Source organism: Vespa crabro, chromosome 17, assembly GCF_910589235.1.
Source record: "Vespa crabro chromosome 17, iyVesCrab1.2, whole genome shotgun sequence".
NCBI classification, from domain to species: domain Eukaryota; kingdom Metazoa; phylum Arthropoda; class Insecta; order Hymenoptera; family Vespidae; genus Vespa; species Vespa crabro.
Genome location: NC_060971.1, coordinates 4,212,889 through 4,232,180, shown reverse-complemented (window position 1 = coordinate 4,232,180; position 19,292 = coordinate 4,212,889). Strand labels below are relative to the sequence as shown.

The window sequence follows — 19,292 nt, the reverse complement described above, 5'->3', positions numbered from 1 at the left end:
GTCTCTCGATCTTCAAAAAATCTTCAAATATTAGGAAATAAAATCGATAAGATCAATTTGAACAATATCTGTCATGGCGCAGAGGGCACGTAACTGTTTGATATATTTCATCCTTAGATAATCTCGTTTCTGGATAAGAAAATGCTAGGTTAGGACACCAAAGTAAAATACGTTTCTCGCGATGACGAAGCAGATCTTCGAACGATATTCGTCCATGTTTGCCAGGTACATCCACCAGCAGTCAGTGGATGTATCCTGGTCGCATACCATCTTCGGGCACGGCTTATCTCTCGTATCGGCTTAGTCTGGCATGCTGCTCGAGGCGCGTTGTTCTCGCGCATACCTCCATACATTCCATTGTGTTTCGCTCGTAATTACGCGCGAGAACCAACATCGACGGTGTTTCCGTGCGTGCATTTGTGTGGGGCGCAAACGCGCGCGCGAACGGGCATCTATGTCACTTTCCAGCACGTCGATATTTCACCGGTGGAATTCGAATCGCACGTTTCACGGGAAATTCTTAGTGTTTCGTGGAAAAGAGAAGAAAAAAAGATAGAGAAAAAAGGAAAAAAAAGTTCCGTTCGTTCGTTCATTCGCTCGTCGGTTCGTCTTAAAGGAAATCCCGTTGGTGGTTCCTCTTCCACTTTGCGGCGAGCCATTACTCTCTTCCCTCTCTGATTTCTCTCACGGCCTTTGCAATAACGGCACATTAGAGGATTTTAAGGGTAAAATTGAATAACCACCACCCCCGGAGGTGGTAACGAAGTTATAGCCGCTCATGGAAATGCCTGGTATATCTATCAACCGATGAAGAGGTAGAGGAGAAGGAGGGAAGATGGGAGGACAGATGGAATGAAGGCATTAGGGATGACTGGCGCGCTGACGTCGCCTATTTTATACTCCCTCCTTTTTCTCCCCTACCCCGGCGCCTCGTCCTCATCCAACACCTTTCGCTTTCTCCATCTCGATTCTCACGTCGCCAACGAGCGGATCTCCTTTTCCGTCAAATTGCTCGGCTAAGGTAATCCCACTGCGAAATCCATTCCAGACAATCGTCCGTTTCCCGTCGGCTACGATCGTAGAGAGGCGAACAGAGAGAAGGCTTTTCCTTCACAATCGACCATCGGCCCGGTTACGTAGGACCTCTTTGTCATTGTGAAATCCTCTTCTATTAGGGAGATGATTACGTTGGCTCTGATAGCTGTCGATTTTTAACGTTTATTCGATCCCCTCGGGATAGAATGAGCTTAATTGTATAAAATTTATCTGCAACCTGATCAAAGTGAAATTAACGAACAAGAACTCGTCCAATCTGACAGTGTGGTATAATAATGGGAATCGTAGATAAGAGAGAAGAAAAGAGAAAAACGAAAAAAGAAAAGTAGAAAGAAGAAACAAAAAAGAAACGTTAGAGAAAAAATATCGGGGGTGGATACTCGAAAGTAGGAAGGACGGTTGTAACTCTTGATAGAAACATGCTCGGGGTCCGAGTATCGAGAAGGTAGAGGACGAGGAGGTCGAGGATGAGGACGCGGACGTGGTCGGAGGAGCGTGATGACGAGGCGCGATCTCTGCTGGCTCTCACGCCCCCAACGCCCCGCTCGTTAGTCGGAGTCAGCAACGGTCGTCATCGACGTGTCATTCGGCAACGAGAAGCCTGGTTACCGTAGGGGGATACCCAAAACGACAGCGGACGAAGGACATGAGGAGACACATCGGAGGTTCTACGTTGCACCGCCCATTCGACATCGACGACCTGACGCAGCACGCGTTCGTTCGAGCCAGCAAATTGTCATCCAACGACGGGACCAGCGTTTTCGGTTCGATCGATTCAAGTCGTTAGAGTTTATCAGGAAAAATGCTCGTTTCGCTGATTTCATTGGACAATGTGTTCTACCGTTCCCGGGTACTATATCTTTTCTTTTTTTTTTTTTTTTTTTTATATATATAGAAAAAAAAAGAGAAAGAAAAAAAGAAAAAGAGAGAAAAAATATAATCGAACGGCACGCGTTACCAAATTTAATAATACTAATGAATGAGAATTCGTCGTCTTATCGATTCGAAATTCGTTTTTTGGAGGAAAAAAAAAAAAAAAGAAAAAAATTATCATTCATTCCCGAAATCGTTTAGGAAATCGTCCAAAACGTCCGTTACAACGTTTAAGAAGAACAAAAGTATTCCGATTGCGTTGCTACTATCTTTCTCGTGGTAGAGTGTGGAAGAAACGTGGATGAGGATAGCGTACCGCGAAAAGGGGTCGTCTCGAGGCAATCGGGCTAAACTACGGACTCATTTACACACTTAGCTTTGCTTCCGCCTCGCTCGTTCCCGCCCTGAACTCGACCGAATGAGAGAGAGAGAGAGAGATAGAGAGAGATAGAGATAGATAGATAGAGAGGTAGAGAGAGAGAGAGAGAGAGAGAGAGAGAGAAAAAGACCCAAATGGTTTTCATATTGTCTTTTTACCGCTCATTTTCATTTTATCGCTTGTTTGGCCACCGACTAGACCGTCTGCCCCTCGTCTTCTTCGTGTATTCTCATCCTCCCATTCTATCTCCCTCTTTCTCTCTACGACTCCTTTTACATCGCTACCGGTGATCCTCTCGCTCGAAAAGAGATCGCATTTATTCCAAGAACTTTATTCCAGGAATGGTATCTTTATCCTACGATTTCTAGAGTGATCAAATTGCCTCGTAGAATGAAAATTCCAATGGTATATTAATTCGTGATCTTTATCCTATGTATTTATAACATGATGAAAAGTATAATAACTTTTTACGATCATATTCACTCACTATTGGGAATAAAACGTCACTTTCATACGTCGGTGGTAGAAGACAGAAAGAGAGAGAGAGAGAGAGAGAGAGAGAAAGAGAGAGAGAGAACCCTCGGTGGTAGGGACCGATGGTGTAGGGGTCGAGGGTGGCCCAGAACGGACCGCTGTGAGCACTTAAGACTATTGTTTTCAATGTAATTGGATAGCTTCTGCGTTCCCTCTTTCTTTCTCTTTCTCTCTCTCTCATCCCTTCCAACGTCATTCTCCGCAGTTCTCTCGGGGAGAGGAAAGTGGAAAACAGGCAGACCCCAGGAAACATCAACAATTATCTTGATTGTTTTATGCATACACCAACGAAAGCTGAATCGAAAGAAAAAGAAAAGCTTTTACTCCTTCTCTCTCTCTCTCTCTCTCTCTCTCTTACTCTCTTACTCTCCCTTTCTCTCTCGTTCTCAAACAAAGAAAACAATTCTTTAACTGAAGCTTCGTGTGTTTTCGAAAGGAAAGAGCAAAAGGGGTGGTTCTCCATCGGTACCGTTACCGATAGCAAGTACTTTACGGCAGCAGCTTCTCGATCCTCCTCTTCGTGATATTCTCTCTCTCTCTCTTTATCTTTCTCTGTCTGTCTCTTTCTCTCTCTCTCTCTCTTTCTGTCCCTCTCTCTATCTATCTCTATGTCTATCTCTCTGTCTATCTCTCTTTCCTCGCACACGTATATATATATATATATATATTATATATATATATATATATATATATATATATAATATATATAGGTATATACATATGTATATACACTTGGTAGAGACGAGATCCGATAGAAATTCTACGCCCAGACAATGCACTCCGCCGATTTAATTAGGATAAGAATCGCTCGGATCGCGTATACACGCAGCCGACTCACAATGGGCTTTTCGGGTGGTGCTGGAAGAGGGTATAGAGCCACGTTCCCGTAGTGTACGATGTACGGTATGGCTCGCCTCCAAGAAACATGATATACCAGGATCGAGAGAGAGAGAGAGAGAGAGAGAGAGAGAGTTAGTGTGAGAGGGATGGGGGTACGTCGAGGCCCACGGCGGTTTCCAAAAATACCGCAGGCCTCGGCAAAAAGTAACGACGGGGCAACCTAATACTACGAGCACCACGTGCTAATTATGTAAAAATATGATGCGGTTCGGCCGCTTGCGTTACACGCTCTCTCGCGTTGCTTTTCTGCGTAAACGAGATACCCTTCGGCCCCCGTTCTCTTACATTCAACGGTACATGTATATGTATGTATATGTGTATGTATCTACGGTGTATTGCTTCCGATGCGCATTTTGTTGCACACTCGATGCGGTTAAGGTTGCCTTTATGTCCGCTTTTAAAGGCCGCTGACGCGAATACGCGTACTGAAATGGAGATGTAGTCACGATCTCGCTTATATATCCGCGATTAATATCTCCATGATTTCGGATTTGTGTTTCTTATCTTTCGTATCGCTTAAGATATCATAAAAATTAATCTTTAATTTAATGGATCATAAAGAATCGGGATTTTCGTCCTTGAATTCGTGAAAATGTGAAAGGTTAATGTCGTCCTCGCGAATAACGAATAATAAAAGGAAAAGAGACGGAGAAAGAGAGAGAAAGAGAAAGAGAGAAAGAGAGAGAGCATAGCTTTCGGCGTAGTTTGACGTAAAGGCGCGCGTGCAAAAGTCGTCTGGTATCTTTCCTTCAAAAGATCGCAGTACGTATGTACTTATATACATACATATATACATATATATATATATATATATATATATATACACATCATAGGTATGTAAGTAGATACGCGTCTTGGCCGTCACCCGCGAGCAAGAACGTTCGAAAGACGCGCGTACGGCCGGCCGCAAGTGCAAAATTAATGCCCGCAGTAACTTCCCCGCATGAGAACCGTCCAGATTTATACACGAATTTATGGAGCCGTGCCGCAAGAACGATGGAATATCCGAGAAGGCCATCCCTCATCCATCCACCTCCTATTTCACCGTAAACTCGCGACACACTCGCTTTCGTTTTAACCGTGACTCGGCCTGCTTCCTGAAACATGCCTCGTGTCCCATCTTTCCTTATACCTTTTAGATCCTTTACTTTTGTAAAATTATTCTTGTTTCTTTGAAACTTTTCAGGAGAAATGATTTTTAATATCAAAGAATTCGATATTATTAAAACTTGTAAGATATTAATATAAGCATAAAAATTCAGTTTCAATTTCGTGGAATTCTTTATTTAGACTCATGTAAATTATTATTCCAAAGTCTCCTGACGTTCTGCATATGTCTCCGTCATCTGACTCCTCATAATTTTACATCGCTGTCTCGTAAAATTCCTTCTCTCTCTCTCTCTCTCTCTCCTTCTATCTAATCTAAGGAAAATACGAAAGAAATAGTACGATCTTTCCTGTATTCAAAAAGGACGAACAGAGAGCGCGGAAGCGCGCATCTGCACTGATGCAACAACGTGATAAAACTTGGGCATCCTGTCTTGTCCTGCTTGAGAGTGGTATATACTACGTTCAAGTGCTCTGTCTGTCTTCCTTCATTCCAGCTCCGTTTCGCAGCCTTCCTTTTTCATCGTTGTCGACGTTATCCTTGTCATCGTCATCGTCATCGTCGTTGTCCTTGTTGTTGTTGTTGTTGTTGTTATTGTTGCTGTTGTTGTTGCTGTTGTTGTTAGTCAGTAATAAATAATATTTTCGCAGGTGCGTTCTGACATTTGCAACGCTCCAAACATCTTCCTCTCTCTCTCTCTCTCTCTCTTTCTCTTTCTCTCTCTTTCTTTCTTTCTTTCTTTCTCCCCTTTTTCGCGTAGGTAGAAATTGTCCTCCGTGGATGAGAAAGAAAGATAGAGAAAGAGAAAGAAAAAGAGAGAGAATGAGAGAGAAAGAAAGAGAGAGAGAGAGAGAGAGAGAGAGAGAGAGAGAAAGAAAAAGAGAACGCGTGCACGTGCCCTGTAAATCACTCGGAGTAGACGCGCGAAATAGCGCGATGCGCGCCTTCACGGAACGTTTATTCTTACCTTGTTGCGTTCATTAAGCGTCCGGATCGAACGTAAAACGTTCTCAGGGTCGCGTCCGGGACATACGGAATGGAAATTTTCTCCTCGTGATGTTAACGATTCGCGACGAATCCACGTGAGGATGGACTTTGACCTAAATTCTTGAATTTCTTTTCTTTTTTTATTTACAGCATCCGTACCCCTCGGAGGATCAGAAGAAACAACTGGCACAGGACACGGGGTTGACGATTCTTCAAGTTAATAATTGGTGAGTGAAAGATTTTTATTTATTCATATCATATCATTTTGTGATTAATAGATGTTATTATTATGGAAATGATTTAAAGTCACGTGTTCTTTTTCTTTCTTTCTTTCTTTCTTTTTTTTCTTTTCTTTTTTTTTTTTTTTTTTTTTTTCTTTTTCCTTTCTGTACGAGAGAGGTATACGTATCGCCCGTGGCTCGACAACGTAAAGTAATAATCGTCAGGCGTTACGAAACTATAGAAGGCAAGTCGATGTGCAGCGATAAGGTTTCCACTCGGCTTATCTTTGAAGCCGTTCCTCGTTCTTTTTACGACGTGCGTGTCGCGGGAAGAAAGGGAAAAAAATTTTTTTCTCTCTACCTTACCTTTTCTCTTCGGGAAAGGATTCGCGCGGCCGGCTCGAATCACACAGTACGACGCGAACGTGTCATACACGTGAATTCCAGACACTTTGAAATTACAGCCGTACATCAAACGAAACGAGCCGTGCACGCTCGGCCGCGACGCTCGACAACAAGCTGATTATTTCAGCGCGCCAATCACGCGAGTACAAAGTACGACCGACGCGAGTCGGTGGGCGTTCACATCGAACGGACGTGCCGTGGTGCACGAATCAACTATGTCTTTTTTTTTTTTTTCGCTTTTTTCTTGCTTTTTTTTTTCTTGTCTTTTTTTTGTGTTTTTTTTTGTGTTTTTTTTTTTTTTCTTTTCTTTTTTACTTTATCCTTATCTCCTCCACGTCCTTCCGAATTTACTTTTCCTTTGCTACCTCTTCGTTGCTTTTTTCTTTTTTTTTCTTTTTTTTTTTTTTTCTTTTTTTTTCCTTTTATTTTTTTTCCCTCCTTTCGTCCATTTTATTTCACCTGAGATAGATAGAGAGAAGGACAGTTTTAACATGCTCGTAGGCGTTCCTTCGACTTGTCCTTCGACTTGTACTTTCTAAGCGGAAAAGTTTAGTCGTACCTAGTAATAAAAGTTTTATGACCGATAAAAGCATTAAACGCTTTTACATAGAATTTTCATTCTTGAGAAAAACTCATCCGAGATGTTCTCGCGGATATAAACTTCTTCGCTTGAACCATATGTTTGTCTCTCTCTCTCTCTCTCTCTCTCTCTCTCTTTTTCTCTTTTAGCATTGAAATAAGTAAGAGTTATCAAGTTATACGATGCACTCGGTATAGACTTGCATTCTTAACCGAGCAAAACGGTCGAAACGTCGTTAGCGTAGGCAGCTCGAAGGATATTTCTCGAGGATACTCGAAACGAGTTACGAAACTCGCCGTCTTTGTGCTCGCAAACGACGAGCGACTTTTTTTTTCGATCTCTCCACGCCCCTATCGCGAAGATATGTGGATCTATTGGACAACTTATATGTAAAAAAAATTCTCTCTCTCTCTCTCGCTCTCTCTCTCTCTCTTGCTCCCTCCTTCTCTTTGCGTACGATCGAAGAAAGAAAGAAAGAAAGAAAGAAAGAAAGAAAGAAAGAAAGAAAGAAAGAAATAACGCAAAAAAGCAAAAAAGAAGAAAAGGGTTGCGTTAAAGATTGCTAAAAGATAAGGCTCGTTGGCTCGTAATTGCTTGGCTAAAGTTTTACGACTCTCTTTACCTTGGCTCGCGATTTAGCCGGACGCGTAATTTAGTACGGTCGCGGTAAGTTCGCGTGTATTTAGAACGTATCCCGATCGAGAACAACTTACGTGAATCGATACGTAATCAGGAATGAGAAGCGACAGAGGCTATGAAAGCTCCGAAGGATTCACGTTCATGCGAGAGAATACTAATTCCCAAGGATTCGATATTAGGTAGGAGAAAGGGTTAAGAGAAGGGAAAAGAGGAGCTTAGTTTCTCCTGTCTCACGAAATCCCCGTTTCTTCGGGTTGATCCTCAGAACCTAGACCACTACTCGGCAATCTCTCTCCCTCCCTCCCTCTCCCTCTTGCGTCGACTCGCGGCCCCTTTCCCTCCTTTTTCTTCAGTCTCCCTTCGAGTCTTCTATCTTTCTATCTTGATAGATGTTCTGGCGCGTGGCACCTGCGCCAGAATATCCGAATTACGAAGAAGGGCCTCCCCTTGTTTACTCGCGACGATATTTAGGCGCCTTGCAAGTGTTCCTCTCTTTATCCTTTAAACTTGTCGGAAGAAGGACTCTATCCTTTCTTCCATCTCTCTTTTTTGGACGTGAGAGAAGTACGTCGCGACGTGGTAATCTCTTCGGCTAACTTTAGAAGGAGCAAAGATCGAAATAATCCGAGTGTTACGGTCCGTATCGTTTCGTTCTAACGGAAGAGGAATCAACGAGATGAAGGCGAATCTCAAAGTAAAGGGGTAAAGAGAGAGAACGAGAAAGAGAAGGAAGAGCCGGAGGTGGCGGTCGATTTCACGCGCGGATATAAAATGCGAAACGAATCGCTCGCTGCATCCTACTCTTTCCTTCGTCTCCTCGAAATTCCTCTTCGTTCTCCTTACTTTCGCGACGCCACGTAGACGCGGGTGGTTCGTCGCACGCATTTATAAATAAAATCGTGTTCTTCGGCTTCTCTCTCTCTTCGCGAGAGTAATAAGAGGGAACGAGGACGATGGTGGTGGAGGTAGAGGGGGAAGAGAGAGAGAGAGGGGTAGGGGAAATAAAAAAAAAAAAAAAGAAAAAAAAAAAGAAAAGAGAAAGAGGAATGTTGGTCCGCGACGAGCGTAATTGAGCACAAATCAAGTCTCGCGGTAAGGCACGGCACCAAGACACTTAACGAATTTTTCACACTGAAGGAGAGAGAGAACTCCATCCGTTCCTCGTTTTCTCTTCTTTCCGCAATTACGGAAAAGCGTTAGTATAAACTCTCAGCGATAGTCGTCGATTTGGAATTTTTTTGGCAGAGGATTGAACGTACTGATCTTTGCCTATTCACGAGTAAAGGGGGAGATGGAGGGGGAGAACCCAAGAGGCTTTCGGGCTTTCGCTTAGCTCGTATTTCGTTAATATCTCGTACCAACGTATTCGACGCTTATATCACGGGATTATCTATTTTCCTTTTTCTCTTACATTAGAATCGTCTAAATCGTTTCCTTTGGCTCGCGCTAATACCAACGAGATTTTTTTTGTCGATCTTTAGTCTGGACGATCAGTGAGACGACGATATTCAAGGATATAAAGGATATAAAAATATTCGTATGAACAATATCGTCAGTATTTGTAATTAAGTTCAATCATGACTGATATAGATGGTCGGGTCAAAGCGTTAGAAAATATACGTAGGACAGGTACGAAGAAGGTATGGCTCTGGCGTGGGTGGCCAGGTACGAGGGCTTGCACGTAGGCGGATCCAAGCTTGCGCTTCAGAGAGAATGAAAGAGAACGTGAGAGAGAGAGAGAGAGAGAGAGAGAGAGAGAGAGAGAGAGAGAAAGAGAGTGAGTGAGAGAGAGAGAAAGAGAGAGAGAGTGCATGCGAAGCACCACGGCAATTTCTTCGTGGCGCGATAAGTTTCGTGATATATTTCACCGAGGGAAACTCATGTTTCCGTAATGCAATTAGAGCGTGGCCCGTTGCAACGCGCCAGCGAGCGGAGCGTTCGCTGGTGCTCGTTGCTGCTAGCCGACGCGGCGTTCCTCCTCGTCTCGATTAAGAGACGCGGGAACGAAACGACGAGGACGACGTGGGATTAGAAATAACCGCTTCTAATTAGAATACGCGAGACAAATGAAATAATTCTTAAATAAAATATTTTTCTTCCATTCGCCGGTTCTATAATTTCCTTTATTTCCAAGGTGAAATTCATTCCGGCGGAAAAGATCTTCTTCTCCCTACTTTAGTTCGCCCTAAACGTTGTTATTCCTTTCCTTTTCCTTCTTCTTCTTCTTTCTCGTCGGTATTCCACCACGTCGTCCCTTCGCCCACAATTTTCCGTCACATATATCAACGCCCGGACAGTAGTTAGAATCGTTGCCAGCTTGTTACCGCGTGTAATTCTCCCCGGTAGAAGCTCTCGGTGAGCACGTAAACGATCCTACAAGAATCGCAAAGAAAACTACTACTCTACGTTTCGGTCCTACCCAAAATGTTACGAGTTACTACTCTACGTAGTAAAACTCGTTCAAACGAGCCGTCACGCCGTTTCCACGCGAACGTTTCTAAATCACGTAGCTCTTAAATTCGTTAACGAAAGTGTCTGAGGAAGGTTTTCTCAGTGAAAATAACATCGTACGCGGTCTAAATATAACTGGGTAACAATTTTTTATCGGCTTGAAAAAGGAGGAACGAAATCGTACGGGAAATGTCCGATAAGTCGTAGCCTTTGCTACTTGATCGCTCGCGCGTACACAACCCCAGAGCAATCTACCCCAGTTATTACTTACGCCGAGTCTCGCCCTCCTTTCTTCGCGCACGGTAACTCTTAGGTAGCTAGGTAGGTAGGTAGGTAGGTGGATAGGTAGGTAGGTAGGTAGGTAGTAGGTAGGTAGGTAGGTAGGTAGGTAGGTAGGTACTATGTACTTTCTCCTTCGGGGAATGCAGTCGTCGCTTATGCCTGTTAAATCCGCGATACGATGAGAAAGAGAGCAAATAGGAGAAGGAGAGAGAGAGAGAGAGAGATAGAGAGAGTAGCGCTGGCGCGAACGCGTACTAATATTCTTGCTAATTTAACCGCACTCTTCTCACCCTCTCGTCTATCTCGCTAATAAACCAGTGGTTATTTATCGGCTTCTCTACCAGCTCATTCTCTCTCTCTCTCTCTCTTTCTCTCTTTCTCTTCGTCCAGCCCTCGAGGTCTGCCCCGTTAGCTGGCACTTGGGCCGTTTATTTCAACGCCTTCTATGTCTCTTTCTCTTTCTGTTTCTTCCTACTCTCTTCTTCCCTTTACCTACCACACGATTTACTCTATTTAAGCCGGCTTTGAAATAATTTTATCGCTCAGGCCGTTTATCTCCACGACGCACTTTCCCGCGGCCTCCTCAATTAACGCGTTTTTCCCTACGCGATCACTCACCTCCTCCTCCTCCTCCTCCTCCTCCTCCTCCTTCTTTTTCTCTCATCTTTCGTATGCGTCCGACACATCCGACTTTCTCGATTCGTTTTATTCGGCGACGCCATCATCGAGGAGCCAGTAGAGAAATAATTTTATCACTCACAGCTGCGACATCGTGGAAACTCTTAAGAGGCTTTCGATGTTGCGTCTTCTAAGACGAAGAGCGATTCTCTCTCTCTCTCTCTCTCTCTTACTCTCTCTCTCTCTCAGATTTCTCATCGTAGCTACGCGAATTTACTACCTCGTGCGCTCTCTCTCTCTCTATCTCTATCTCTATCTCTCTTTTTCTCTCTCTCTTTCTGTCACAGTTTCTACGAAAAGAAAGCAAGTGCCTTTTCCAAACAAAGACGAATCCGACGTTTCCGCTTGGAAATCTACACCTCGAGTCATTCGTAAAAACCGACGAAGAATCTGGAAACGTTCCCGCGGTTTTCTCGTTCTTTGATAAAAAAAAAAAAAAAAAAAAAGAAAAAAAGAAGAAAAATAATATCTACAGGGTGGATGATCTCGCAGATCTAACATGCTATCATAGATTCGTATCTATGATTTGGCGTTTTCTCGATCTCGAGAGGATCAAGCATCGATGCCGATTTCGCTCGTAAAAGGAAGCGTGGATTTTGCTATGCTACTCAGTTCTTTCACTTTACAACCCATCGGGCTTTTATATCCGCTATTATCTCGGGAAATTACTTAAATCCGTTTTATAATTTTATACGCCTTTTATAGCTCGCTTCTCTCTCTCTATCTCTCTCTCTTTCTCTCTTTCTCTCTCATTCCCTCCGGCTGTTTCTCTTCTCATCTATCGTTCGGCAGCAACGATGTTGTCTCGCGTATGTACATGAACGTAAACAAAACAACGCAACGGATCACGTTCCTCTTCCACCTAGCGACCTCCACGATATCGTTAACATCATAACCGTACGTCGCGAGGTAATTTAGATCGCTGTAAAACCACGAGGAAAGTCCACGGTGTTCCCTATGCGGACCATATATACTATACACATACATATACACAAACTCGTGTATAGACATCCAAACGCAATATACATATATACGTGTATATATATATATATATATATATATATATATATATATATATATACGCATTCGGCTCTAACCGACTTGCTAACGAGACATTTCGTTTTACAAAATCGTCCGAGGCCCAGGAGCCACGCGAATGGGGCCATAAATCCCTGCGGACCGGATGTTAATATCCCTGCTTCCCTCGGCAGTCCTCTTCTACCCTCCTCTTCCTCCTTCTGCCGGCCGTTCCTTCTTCTTCTTCTTCTACTTCTTCTTCTCCTCCTCCTCCTCCTCCTCCTCCTCTTCTTCTTCTTCTTCTCCACCCCGTCGAGAGACTTTGCAAATATCGTAATGCGCCGCACGGATGTCGCGCTTTTAAAGGCTATGCCCGTTAAACGTCACTCTCGCGCGACTACGTGGAACCTAATCTCGTTCGTTTATTCCTCGAAGCGTGCAGAGAAAACGGGTCGATGCCCGACAAACTCTCTTCCTAGAGATCGCCATTGATCTTGTCTCATTACTTTTATTCTTGCAAACTACTTTCCTTATCGTCACTTTTGTTCTTATTTTTTCTTCTTCCTTCTTTCTTTTTGTTTTTCTTTTTTCTTTTTTTTGTTGTTCTTCCCGATCGAGATCAGGATCGATCGAATATTTTTTCTGTTCTCTTTCTTTTTTTTTTTTTTTTTTAAACGGTACATAATACACATCCATGAGATTAGAAGAACGATTTAGACTATTTGCGAGTTAGCTCGGAACGAGTCCCGCGTATCGTTTGCATTCCAAAATGAGCCTGTACCTTGCACGAGGACCGTGAGCTTCGTGTTCCACTTCGTATCCGGCGTAGATTGGGACGTTCGATTAGCCCCTGAGAGAAGAGAAAGAGAATAGGACAAGTCCCTGCAAATGAGATCGTTTGGGAAGGAAGCGAGTCATTTAGTGGTAGCATCGGCCGAGTTAGAATTTCGTCGTTCATCCTGTTAACGGGGCTAAATACTCTGAGTAACTTGGCTGGTTCGATTGATCTTAATCCATTGTAAGGAATTAAAAATTTCTTCGGTGTGATTTCGGTGTTGAATTTCTCAAGAGGAAGATAAAGAAAAAGAAGAAGAAGAAACAAAAAAGAAAAAAATAAAAGAAAAAATAATAATAATGATTAAACGTACAATTTATAAGTAAGTTGTAAACAGGTGATAAAAAATGATTGGCATGTAGTTAGCCCGGTGTGCGGTGTCACCGTTATGGAAGCGTATCACGTCGCTCCATCACCTTTTTCGTTGGTTTCCTTGCGAATAACACGTAGACGATGATCCTTATGCGAGCCTTTACAAAATTTTCAGCTCGGTCGAGCGTGAATACGAGGTTTCGATTTCGTTCCAGAATTTCATTCCTAACGATACGTGGCTATCGATAGGTCCCCTCCTTGATCCGTCGGATCTTCTATACTCTTCGTTGATCCTTTTTTGTCTCTTCTTGCATCAACATTACCCGGCACGCGTCTCACGAAAAAGTAAAAAAAGAAAAGAAAAAAAAAAAAAAAAAAAGATAAGAAAAGAAAAAAAGAAAATTAGTGACAATGGCGTCACGTAGATAATACTTTTGTTCTTATAATTTTCCTTCTTCAAGATTCTTCATCATCGTGAAATAATAATAATTATTGCTGACGATATTTAAAGTCCGTCCAATATCTCATTGGTTGACTCTGTCAAACGAATCTCATTCCCCTTTGCTATACAAGGTTCCCCCCTCGATTCGATACCACGAATATCACCGTCTCGTCCCGTAGCGAGTTCTAGGAAAGCCTCTAGCTCTCTCTGGGGGCCTTGGGGTGAATACCAGTCGGATATCTAATTAGCGGGGGCTGATCGGTAATTACTACGATTAATCAATCCGTTTTCCATTTGTGCAGACTGGATTCGCGGCCGGTGGTTGATGCCGCTGCCATAGGGAGAAAGAGGGAGAAAAGGGTTGTTTTCCGGGAACAAAGTTGAAGCGATTCCGGAGCTATCGTACTTTAGAGATTGGTATTGTCGAGGTTCCAGTCAATTAAATTCGTAACAATAAAGCTCGTAAAAAGTTCGATCGAAAAATTCGACTCTAGATTTCTAACATCCTTTTCGATTTGTTCGTTCGTTCGTTCATGTGGATGAAAAAACGATGATTCCTACGAGAAGAAACGTAGGTATCTACACGATATTAAAGGACCACTTGCGAAAATATCGATATGGAAATTTAAACGGAGGAAGGGATCTATTTTTAAAACGCAGGGCGCAGGGGTGCGAAATAACGAAATGGACGACACGGTACGCTCGTGAAATCGAGTTAAAGGCATCCCGGCGAACGGATCCCACCTACGCGCGTCCGGTGATAAAGAGGAGAGATAGAAGATATACGTAAGAGCGAGGGAGAGGGAGAGAGAAAGAGAGAGAGAGAGAAAGATAGGGAGATATAGAGGAGAGTGTAGGATCGGTAGCATTATGAGATCGACCGAGTCAATATGCATACGGTTTCGAGCCAGCCGACAAACTTTTATTGCATTACGCTCCGCGTGTACATCTGTTACCTCTTCTCCGCCTCCATAAGCTCTCTCTCTCTCTCTCTCTCTCTCTCTCTCTCTCTCTCTCTCTCTCCAATCCGCTATCGCTACGAGTCGCTTTACTCCGAACGAAATCCGGCATTATCACTGGCGTAGGCCGAGAGGACACGTTCCAACGATCTCATCCGATCGAGAACATACGAAACGACGAATAAACGGAAAGAAGGTTACCACGAAGAAAGTTATTTTGAATTTAAAAGTACATCTATCGACAAAACCAGTCTTGCTTCGAGAAAGATTGGAGAATGATTTTCGAAAAATTTCATTTGAACGATATATATTTATATACATATGTATGTATATACTTTTAATATCCGTATGACATAAATTCACTTTTACGCCATTGCGTATAGTATGGTTTAGATTAGAAACGGCTCGCGCTAATGTCGAGTTTGCTAGCATACTAAGAGAAGAAGGGTGGTGAGTGCTGCGGTACACGAAGCGAAATCTCTTGATGCCATTAGCTCCGACTTTGTAAATAGTTTTCGTTGGAGGAATAACAACGGCGCCTATGGTGTTAGATTAAGAGAGAGAGAGAGAGAGAGAGAGAGAGAGAATGAGAAAATAGGGTCGTAACCCTAAACCCTACGGCGTTCGTTCTATTCTTCGTGCGCGTCGACCTTACGAAAGAACGCCCTCGTACGCTAGTAGTCAGTCGATTGTGATCGATCACCGGGGATCGAGGTCCTCTTTCCAAAAGGGTTGGGACGAGCCTAAAGTATCCAAAGGGAGGGGGGGGGAGCGCCTTTTCGAACCCCCGTTATTTGTTTTGCGCGAGAAGATTATCGCGTTATTACACGCGGATTCGAGTCAAGGGTCTTTTCTATCTGGACCCTCCCCTACTTTCTCGGCATGGCACGCAAACACTCCGCTTCGAATTACATTCCTGGATTGGCTCAGCCAAGAGTAGTATTACTACTACTTCTTCGCGTGCTCTAATCTCCACTCGAGATCGGCAACACGTGCTTGCCTCCGTCGAGCTAAGAAGAATTTCACTTATTCACTTTGGATCGTCGATTGCTTCCGAATAATAATCATATCGTTACGTATTAAACGATATTACGATACTTGAGGATATGGAAAGACAAGTGGGTTAGGGGGAAGGGGGAAGAAATAACGAGAGAAGAAAGAAGAAGAAAAAAAGAAAGTAAAAGAGAGAGAGAGAGAGAGAGAGGCAGAGAGAGAAAAAAGTAAGTCAAAGAAACGGGATGAGAAGAGGAGACCGCCGGGAATGATCTTAGACGTCGCTTTTGCGACATCGAAAAGAAAACGAGAAGCCGGTGGGGGCGGTAAGGGGGGAGGGAGGGGGCAAGGGCGAGGGACGTGGTTGTAATGGCGGTAGTAGAGGTGGAAGAGAAAAAGATAGAGAGAGAGAAAGAGAGAGAGAGAGTGAGCGGTCCACCTCCGGCGCGGAGAATGAAAGAAAGAGCGGCAATGATGAAAGCATTGTCCCTGTTCAACGGCTCTTCTGTGAGCCTTCGAGGCGGCCGAATCGTCTCTCTCTTTCTCTCTCTCTCTCTCTCTTTCTCTCCCTCACTTTCCGTTCCTTCCTTTTTACGCTTTTTTGCTCGCAAAGGATCCATTGTCGTCGGTTGTAGGCGGGTACCGTCAGCCGGTAGGTATCAGTGTCTCTACGAGGCAAGGGTTGGGGGATAGATGGGTTTTGTAAAAGTTCCTTCTTCCTCTCTTCGTTCTACCTCCTCTTCCGTGGATCTCGGTACCTCGCTTTTAAAAGGCAGAAATGGCCTGCTCTTTTCGGCATGTTCGCGATTATGTATGCTTCGAATGTGTACGTAGCCGTACGATGAACCAAATCCTAAATCGCAATATGAGTCTTTGAAGAGAAAATCTTCTCGAAGAAGATAAACTTCTTCGATCGTCCTGTTTGTTTCTGAATAAATAAATATATAGGAAACAACAAATAATAATAAGAAAAACAACAACAACAACAACAACAACAATAATAATAATAATAAAAGCGACGAGAAAATAAAAAGTTGCATGGGATTATATTTTCATTCAACTATTTTAACCTCGATCGATCAAGATTCTGAGTCAAGAAACATATACGATCAAGGTTGGATCTTGCGTTTTCATCCGAGTCCGTACGTCCCTCGAATGAAGACGTCTTTCGGGGTATTACCTCGCGATTGTAGGATGATTGTCGTCCGGAAGCCCCGCGGGAGGCCGCCAGATGTTTCGCGGCGACCCAATCAGACGACCCCCGAAGCGGTGTGCGACAATCAACCATCAAACAATCTGCCACCCTCCGGAGTGTTCTCGCGATGGCTGCCATAACAAAACACACGCAACCCTTGGGCGCCTTCAGCCTTTTCGTGAAATAGTCCAAGTGAGCATATGCCTCGATGGATGATATAGACGACTTCATTGTTTCTTCGCGGTCGCACTTTTTCCAACGTGCGTGACCAAACATTATTTTTTATTATATATCTAAGCGAACCAATATATAAGAATTCAAGGGTGGATCTAAATTTCAATTTTTCTTTCTGTTCTTTTTTCTTTTCTTTTTCTTTTCTTCTTTTATTTTTTCTCCCTCGTTTACCCCTTCGAAGAAATTAATTTACAAACATATCAAAAAACTTTTATATTACGTACAAATATATGTACATATCTATTCGTATGAAGTTATACATTAAAATATCACGATGATTTTGTGCGAACTTAATTATAATTATCGAACTTAATTATAGTCGGAAAGAAATGGAAACGTTTCAAAGGCGTAAGAGAGAACTAATGGAATGATCAAATACTTTTACCAGAGAATACATGGAGAAAGTTTAAGGCTTCGTAGCTAACGGTCCACCTTCTCGTTAACCCTCGTCCTGAAAGTTGAACGCGAGCACGGTGTTTTACTTCCCATAAAGGACACCGAGACGTTCTCCTTTTCTTGCTTAAGGATTCTTGCCGAGACACTCTCTACTGTTCTTACTATCTTCGTCGGAAGGGTGAAACGAGAGAGAAAGAGAAAGAGAAAGAGAATGAGAGAGAAGGTTACGGCGTTCCTGAAGTCCTTGCTAGCCATTCGGAAGCTCGTTTGATGGCCCGTGGAACCGTTATTGTCTCGAGACAGCATCCCGTCGTATCGTTAGCTCGCGTACCTTCTAGAGCCAGCCCGTTGACCACACATTCGATAACGACGGCCCAGGAAATTGTTAAAAACCACGGAGAACGATGAGCCCTTTCCCTGTCTCCTTTCTTTCGGCTTTCCTCCTTGCCTTTACGGCCTTCTCCCTCGTCTTATTTACTCTTATATATATATATATATATATACCTTATATATATATATATATATATATGTACCTACCCTCTACCTTCTACACCTTAGACAGTAGTAACTACGTTTTTCTCTCGGAAAGGAAAGCAGGTTGCGAAGAGACAAGGAGGAGGAGAATGAGGGGAAACAAGGAAAAAGAAGAAGATGAGAAGAAGGAAGAAAGAGGAGGGAGATGGAAAAGGAGAAGTAGAAGGAGGAAGAGAAGACGAGGACAAGGAAGCGATAGTAACTAAGTTTTTATTGGGCAGTATATTACGCGTACCGGCGATGGCTTCCGTCTCGGCGGCGTCTAAGTTAAGCGGATAACCGTATATTTTCGAAGGAGGATCACGGGCACCTGCGTTCCGATACTTAAACTCCCCATCTCTCTTGCATTTTGTCTTGAGAAAGAAAAGAGAAAGAGTCACCGGAAGCGTCGTTGCCCGATTACTACCTGTCGGTGCTTTAAATTTCTCTCTTTTACTCCAAACGCTCGTACGTAAATACATATGTACAATGTGTAGACGCGTATTTCCTTTTCTCATATCTCTCTATACAAGAGGAGAAGAAGATGGAGAAGGAAGAGCAGGAGCAGGGGGAGGGGAACGGCAGGGAAAGAAGAGAAACCCAAACGTACGACTCTGAACAACGAACGGTCACGTTTCCCGCTTTACCACCTAATTACCATCCGGCTTTACGCAACTTTGAACGTAACATTCATCATATTTTTCATTAATTCATCCGCGGAAAATCTGTTTACCGGCAGAAACCCTCTCCGCTAACTCTCCTCTTCCCATCCTCCATCCCCCTCCACATTCCCCATTACCCACTACCCACTCCCCCGTTTCTCACCGCGGAGGGAAACAATTTACGCTAATTACAAGCTCGCCTAATTGTACGTCCGATCTCTCCCTTCTTCGAACCCTAAAATCTCTTACCGAATCTCTCTCTCTCTCTCTCTCTCTCTCTCTCTCTAGCTTACTCTTTACCTCCGCCATGCTGCGAGTTCCCGGGAAAACGCTTCCCGTTCGCTGCAGGAACCACGAAAGGGCGCGTCATTAATAATGAACGAGACGTGCGCGTTGTGTAAGCGATCGAAAGTACATTTTGGGAAGCTCTTCGAGGAATCCGTTAAAGGGGCTCGAATCAAAATTATTTTACAGAGACGAACATAATATTATATTATTTATAAAATTATCCACTGTTATTATCAACAGGAGGGAAAAAGATTGTTCTCGTTTTAAATAAAAGATTATCGGTTTACAAATATATAAATATTTTTATATTACTACGATTCTGATATTCAATCACGAACGATTTGAATGAATAT

At 43.3% G+C, this 19,292-nt stretch overlaps 1 protein-coding gene across 3 annotated transcripts in view; it reads left to right on the top strand.

Moving 5' to 3' along the window:
• The window catches only part of LOC124429990 (homeobox protein homothorax), a 371,378-nt gene that overhangs the window by 289,287 nt on the left and 62,799 nt on the right, over positions 1–19,292 (top strand). For all 3 annotated transcript variants that reach the window (XM_046975959.1, XM_046975958.1, XM_046975957.1), the window contains exon 11: positions 5,988–6,064. In XM_046975959.1, the coding sequence (XP_046831915.1) occupies positions 5,988–6,064 (77 nt within the window). The remainder of the gene's footprint in view (positions 1–5,987; positions 6,065–19,292) is intronic.